Source organism: Homalodisca vitripennis, chromosome 1 (genome assembly GCF_021130785.1).
Source record: "Homalodisca vitripennis isolate AUS2020 chromosome 1, UT_GWSS_2.1, whole genome shotgun sequence".
NCBI classification, from domain to species: domain Eukaryota; kingdom Metazoa; phylum Arthropoda; class Insecta; order Hemiptera; family Cicadellidae; genus Homalodisca; species Homalodisca vitripennis.
The window spans coordinates 147,823,780-147,830,748 of NC_060207.1; the positions used below are offsets into that span (position 1 = coordinate 147,823,780).

At 31.5% G+C, this 6,969-nt stretch overlaps 1 protein-coding gene across 1 annotated transcript; it reads right to left on the reverse strand.

Annotated features, from left to right (window-relative positions):
* Positions 1-276: 276 nt before the first annotated feature.
* On the reverse strand, positions 277-5,883 carry LOC124373679 (apolipoprotein D-like). Its single transcript, XM_046832032.1, has 6 exons — positions 5,749-5,883; positions 5,057-5,156; positions 4,569-4,702; positions 3,450-3,541; positions 1,730-1,825; positions 277-474 (listed from the first exon to the last, which is right to left on the reverse strand). Exons 2-6 carry the CDS (start codon positions 5,147-5,149, stop codon positions 323-325), a joined length of 567 nt encoding a protein of 188 aa, XP_046687988.1. The 5' UTR covers positions 5,150-5,156; positions 5,749-5,883; the 3' UTR covers positions 277-322.
* Positions 5,884-6,969: the final 1,086 nt, after the last annotated feature.

Below are 6,969 nucleotides of genomic sequence, written 5' to 3' on the forward strand. Positions count from 1 at the left end.
GTTGACAAAATCTTCTGAGAGTTTTATTACTTAAGAATCCTTACTAACTTAGTGGTTTTATCTATCTATTACAAATGCAAAAGATGATTTGAAACAAATTCTTCGATCAGCCACTGTTCAGAACGTAGAGTATTGTTTTAAGTTCATGAAATTGTAAACGAGTTGCTTCCCCAATAATCCTTTACTTTTAAATGTCGTGTATATTATCAATAAAAATATGTATTTATATTGAATAATAATATGATTTTTGGGAATCCACAAACAAATAATGGAAAGTTTTAATGGATATTAAGTTATTTATTGTATTACAAAAACTGACAATTTAACAGTTTTTCTGGCAAGTTTTCCAGAAGTCGGTCTTCTTAGGGCCACCTTTGCTGGAAATGTCGGTGAGAGCGGCGTCAACCAGAGCCTCAACTTTAGTCTTGTCATCGCCCTCAAGGTCCTGCTTCCTGGTCAGTATCCAGGCGTGCTCTGTGGGATGATTTGATAATTATTGTCTGGATATAATATATTTACCAAACTTAATATTAAACATCATTGCAACAATTTATTACTCAATATGTGAATAAGTCAACCCGATGTAATTCCTCATTCGCCAACGCTTTAAAAGTACTAAGACAAATCTAATCGGGTGTTCAATGCAATTTTTATAAAGTTGTTGGTTTTATGGGAATAAATAGGTGATCAGTAACAGATTGCACAGGTTGAGTGCAACATTCAAGCTTATATTTTTTGGTACTTGGCTACATACGTTACTAACGCCACCGGTTAAAATGTTATATGAGTATATTCACTTTGTTTCTAAATTTATTCTGGGATTTGCGCGATGACATTATAGTTATCTATAAGCCTTAATGTGAAAATGTTCGCTGACGCTCAGCCAAACCCCATTGAGTGTACGCATGATTATCGAACTCAGTGTTGCTTATATAGAAATGAAGCTTCATAATAAATTTTATAGTACTAAAAAAATAAAATTTAAGAATACGAGTTTCACAAATGAGGTTAAATATATAAAATGAAATTAAAATATTATTTTGACAGCATTCAAAATTGGATCCTGAAGAAGTAAACATTAATAAAAGGATTTAGACAATTAGAACTAAACGATTAAATTAATGTTTCAGGCAATGTGCCGCCATTTACGAGTACTATGCAAACGTGCGTACATTAAATATTAATTTTAGAGAACACATTATGGTGTAATATAATTTAAACTACGTAAGAGACTGAAATGAACCTAACATGATTTCTTCTGTTACTTATGTACATGTTAAAAACTGTAACTAAAAGTGCTTAGTTTACATTTGTGTAACAGATAATATTATAAAGTATAAAATTAGTAATCAGGATGAGGTATAAGTTTATGTAATTAATTGTATTGTATTTTAAATGCTTGATAAGCTAAAAATAAATACATTGTATAATAACAAAATATGTCAGAAATGCGTTAAGCCTCTTTTGTGCTCTTCATCACGAACAAGATATAAAAGATGTTGATTAATTAAAACTAGGTTTGTAATGAAAATGTAAATAAAATAACACATTTTCACTATTTAAGGATTCCTAAATTTTGTAACTATTTTCTGACATTATCTATAATGGCTAATTTACCACTTTATATTGGAAATCTTTGTAATGACATTATTGCTTAAGACTATTGTAGAAGAGATATGTTGTATAGACATGTTGTATATTCAACAGTTAGTTGTCGAAATTCACTCACTCATTGGGTAACCGAAGAATGTCCTGCAGGAGTAGACGATGGCGTAGTTGTCGTAGTCAGTTGCCAAAACCAACAGTTGTCCCTTGACGGTGCCGACTGAAACATGACATGTTTGTTTGTTGATAAAGTGGTTTGTAATTTGACATTTTTTCTACCCTAAATATAATTAATAGCCTACATTTAAAATGAACTTTTCCACGGTCAGGTAATAAGTTAAATGTCACAAGACTAAGTTATGGGCTCAATAAGTGATTGTGAAGCACGGTGTTACACAATCTGTGTTACAGGTAGAATTGTGCTCAGGTTAAGTATATTGTCACAGCCATTCAGTGTTATAATTATAATTAATATAATTATTATTATTCTTCAACAATAGCTAATCAATTGATTAGCTATTGTTGAAGTATTGGTAGTAACGCTGGATATTAAACCAAGAACTGTGAGAATGGATCGAAATTCGGTAAACTGTGAGAAAATTGTTTGTTAGTACAAACATATTACATTTAAACGTTTTTATGTTACTAAAAACAATGGTAAAAATATGATTGAAAATCAATTTAATTACTAACTATGCAGTAGTTCAGAACGATTTAAATATTCCATTTATCAGGACAATATGAGGAATTGTAATATGGTACTTGAAATATCTTAGATTGAAAGTCAACGGAAGGAGTAGGTTTCTTTGATCTACACACACTCACAGACCCATATATATATATATATATATATATATATATATATATATATATATATACACCGGGTGAGGTTTTTAAAGTGATCCAATAACTAACTTTTTAATTACACGACTTAGCATCACATTTTAAATTTGGAACTTGCTCAATTTTAAGTTTCACTCAGGACTACACTTTCAAATTTTTTGAATATGTCCGCCATTTTCCAAATTTAATGTGTGGTGCTAAGTCGTGTAATTAAAAAGTTAGCTATTGGATCACTTTAAAAAACTCACCCGGTATATATATGGACCGTGGAAAAGTGCATTTTTAATGTATTATTTATATTTAGGATAGAAAAAATGTCAAAGTACAAACATATGGGTTGTTTTATATATGGAGCTGTTAACTTCAACAACAACAATTAAAAAAAGGCAAACTCAACTGTAACAATGTAAATACATTTGACTAGAAGTGAATTTCAACGCCCGGAAGTACACACTTTTTTCCCGAAGTAGGCCTCTCAGTGCTAAGTAGGTAAATATATTTCCTTCACCGGGACAGCGAGGAAAAGTCAATTATGGCGCTGGAAATATATTAGACCAGATCACAAGAGCTGGAAATTAGCGGACTTTTAACCAAGGTAGGCTTTTTAGATTTATGTATATATTTCATTGATGAGGGCAACGAGGTAAACTCAGTTGTGGCACCGGAAGTATAATTAATTTGAACCAGAAATGCTCTTTATACACGCCAAACGATATAAAAGTTTGTTCCCCAACCTCTCATAATTTAACCATGAACAGTGAAAATAATATGAACCTGATCGTATGCCTACTTACGTTTGAAAAATACAATAGAGGACCATTATATTGCATTAGTGTTTTGTCGTTGTGGGCTAAAACCAGATTTTTAAAACTGGTTGCGATGCCACCGGTAACAGCTAGTTGGTAAATATATTGTTAATAAAAACTGTTTTCTCTGCAATAGTATGACATATTTATTTTGTGGTTTCAATGGTTAGTACAAAATATGTGACAAATACTCACAAGGCAACTCCAGAGAGATATCAAGCTTGCCCTCGTTCTTTGTCGGGTCAGCCAACGCTACGGTCCCGGACACTGCCTCATCTTTACCGAATCTGGGGGACAAACAGGCATACAGCGTACGACTACGAATGGGTACGGTTAGTTTGTGAAATTTAACTGAGAAATTAATTAATTTTAGAACTCTATTTAATAGAAGTGCCTATGTTTAAAAAAAAGTTTATTTGCTATGTAATAAAAATATGATACAATCAAAGCCAACCAATGATTAAAAAATGGTTTTTATTTCCTATGTTGTTACATTTAAGTTAAATAATAAAATTGGCCTATAATAATATAAAAGGTAAAAAGCCATCCTTAACTTATTTAGAATTAAATATTAAACTAAATATCTTTGTATGAAATATAAAAAAAGAAAATTAGTCACGAACAATTGTGCATTTATGAATGCTGGGAAAATAAAAAAAATCTACAAGTTAAAATTGTTTGGTAAGACAAAAACAAAAATAATATTTACTTACATTCTTGGATTTACGATAAAATCCAATGAAGTTTTTTTTAAATAAATTGCACTACGATGCTGCTCTAAGTTACAAGGACCTTTTAATTAGTTGGTTAATTTGTTATATGTCATATGTATTCTGTTTCCATAAGTCAAATACTGGAGTGCTGGAAGGATTTACGTATCCATTAACATTTTTTGGTACGTTGAACAAAATATAAATTTATTTAATTAGGCTTTGGTGTGCAAAATTTATGAGGGTTCGTATAAGTTCACAACCTATGCTGTTTTAGATTACTAGAAAGCTGATTTTTATTATTAAAAAAATAAAACTAAAATATGACAATCTTTTAATTTAGTAGTGTAGGGAATTTGTGAAAAAAGCTTGAACAAACGAGTAAAATAAACGGAAAATAAGGAAAAGCGAAAAAAATATTGGAAAGGCAGAAGGAATAAGGACATGAAGGAAAGTGACTCCACAAGCTGAAGGATAATGAGAAAACAGATAAGTAGAAGAAAATAAAAGTATATGAGATTATTGGACAGGGGATGTAATGGAGGATGGAATTGAAGAGAAGACACAAAAGACATAAGAAAAATTCATCCCAATTATGACTTACATGGTTTTTTGTGAGTTTTTAAGATGGATTTTGCCGGAGGCGGAATCCAAAGTGTATTCGGCCTTGGCACACCTGCTAAATCCTTGAGAGAAGAAAGTGCCGAAACTTGCCTGCTGGTACCAGGTGCCTAGATACTTTACACAATATTGAGTCAACGTGTGGTTTTCAATTTTAGAAGTTATACATAAAATTTTATTTAGGATACAGAATTATAAATGTATGAATATGGAATACTTAGTTTAGTTGCTTTGATCATGGGTTAAAAGAATTCAATAGGAAATCCACACAATCGTTACAATTCCTGTCAATAATTTTGTCTTACATTTCAGTCAATTTAATATTTTTTAAGTTATTGAAAGCTGACAAATTTTTAAGTAGAATAAAATCAAAATTACGATTGTGACGAAGTTTATATATATATAACTTAAACGTTAGGTTTATATAGTTAGATATCAATAAAAGATATATTATTTATGGTAGAATATTACCTTGGCGACATTGAAGGACTGTACAGGTGTAAGGTTAGGACACTCGGCTGTCGCCACTGCCAGGCAAGCTGCTACCAGGACGAACACCTTCATACTGAACCTATTACAATGTAGTGTATCTAAAAGTAATGGTGCTTATTTCTTTGCGTCTCTAAAAGTTACTAACCTAAAAAAACTCCTAATACTATTTTTAAAATTTAATCTTGCCTTTGCCAACCAGAATCATTGTGTTGTGTGTCTCAAGAATTAATGTTACCATAGTCAAAGTAACAACAAAACAATTCAGATTATAAACCTACGTTACTTTAAGAATATTACTACTTATACCCCTACGATGGATAAACAATTTGAAGGATCCCTTCCAGATAAATCTTGAGTTCTTAAAAAGAATTTATTGTTTAGTTTTTATTTAGAACTAAAAGATTTATATAGTAATAGGAAGAGGATGGGAATATAGTCTAAGAATTGTGCCCTGTTAAATACTGTAATTGAGATGAATTGATTTAGAACATTCGCCTCAAATAAAGATAACTTTAATCTGGACCTTGTGTTTTAAAAAAAAGATAATAATTGAAACGAAATAATTGAAGCATAGTAAATCTTCTGACCTTTTTAAAGGAGGGTATAATGCAGATACTATGTAGCACAAATTTGACCTTAATCAGTAAGCGTAATTTTAGAGCCAGACTTACCTTCTAAATGGCAAACAGAAGGGTGAATGTATAAGATTTACTTCAAAGGTTATTTATACCAAAAGGCTAAGCAGATACAAGACGTGCATCCCTAAAAACGTCCGTGGCAAAGGACTTGTCAAGTTCACGTAGATTGACGGACTGTCAACAATGTCAGCCACCTGCGGTCGTAATGAATGCTTGAACAGTCGTCTCTCTCGATTCCTCAACAGATTATGTCTTTGGAGGTAATGAAAGAAAACACATGTTCTCTTAGGTCGTAGACTGTATTAATATTATTGCAAGCTACTCAGTAACTTGCTTATGTCATGGATCTGGAAGAGAACTGGGTTTAGGATTGTGCCCTATGGGACACCATAACTGAAATGTTTTAAGTCTGAAAATCAGATTCGAATTTAAATAATCTAAATGTGGTTTATTAAGGTTTTTTTGTCATTTGACAGGAACGTTACGACTGCCATGGGATTAAAAATCATCACGTTTTTAACATGGTCACACAATCGCATGCTTTCGATAACACATTCAATTTAGAATAATAACGTTCTAGTCTCTATACGAGAATTTAATATGCCTTACTTCATTTCTGAAACAAACATTAGCCCACTTAATCCATCATAGTGGCTTGCTTTCACTAGCAGTTCTTCATCAAACTCGTACTTGCTTGTAGTTCGTCGTATTCTGGTATGAGCACATTGAAATAGGTTTGTAGTCGCTCCGACCCTCTAGTAACATTTTAACTCTTTTATGTTTCTATGTTTTTAATATCAATAACATTACCTATTTAATAATAAAAACGAGTGTAGAGTCTAGAAATGATGTTTTAGAATGTAGTGTAAAATATGCACATTGAGTCTGTGATGCAACGATTCTTGTATGAAATAAAACGCAAGTAAGAATTGTGGGGTCTTACGTGTACATTATTTCATCTGAATTTACCCTATTCTAAATCTGTTAATTAGAGCTTTATAAGCAAAACCCCTAAAAGATCAAGAAAATTGTTATTATCGTAATAAATGCATAAATGTTTAAATAAATAAATACATAAATATATAAAATCTTAATAGATGTACAAATAAACAAATATAAATAACACACACACACACACACACACACACACACACACACACACACACACACACACACACACACACACACACACACACACACACACACACACACACACACACACACATACATATATATAAATAAAATCTTAATAGA

Bases quoted from the DNA above. Each gene is read 5' to 3' on its own strand.
- LOC124373679 (XM_046832032.1), bottom strand. From the start codon at position 5,149: ATGAAGGTGTTCGTCCTGGTAGCAGCTTGCCTGGCAGTGGCGACAGCC. The intron at 4,703-5,056 runs GTAATATTCTAC...TATTGTGTAAAG, and splicing joins AGTCCTTCAATGTCGCCAAG to TATCTAGGCACCTGGTACCA. The intron at 475-1,729 runs GTGAGTGAATTT...ATCATCCCACAG, and splicing joins ATTCTTCGGTTACCCAATGA to AGCACGCCTGGATACTGACC.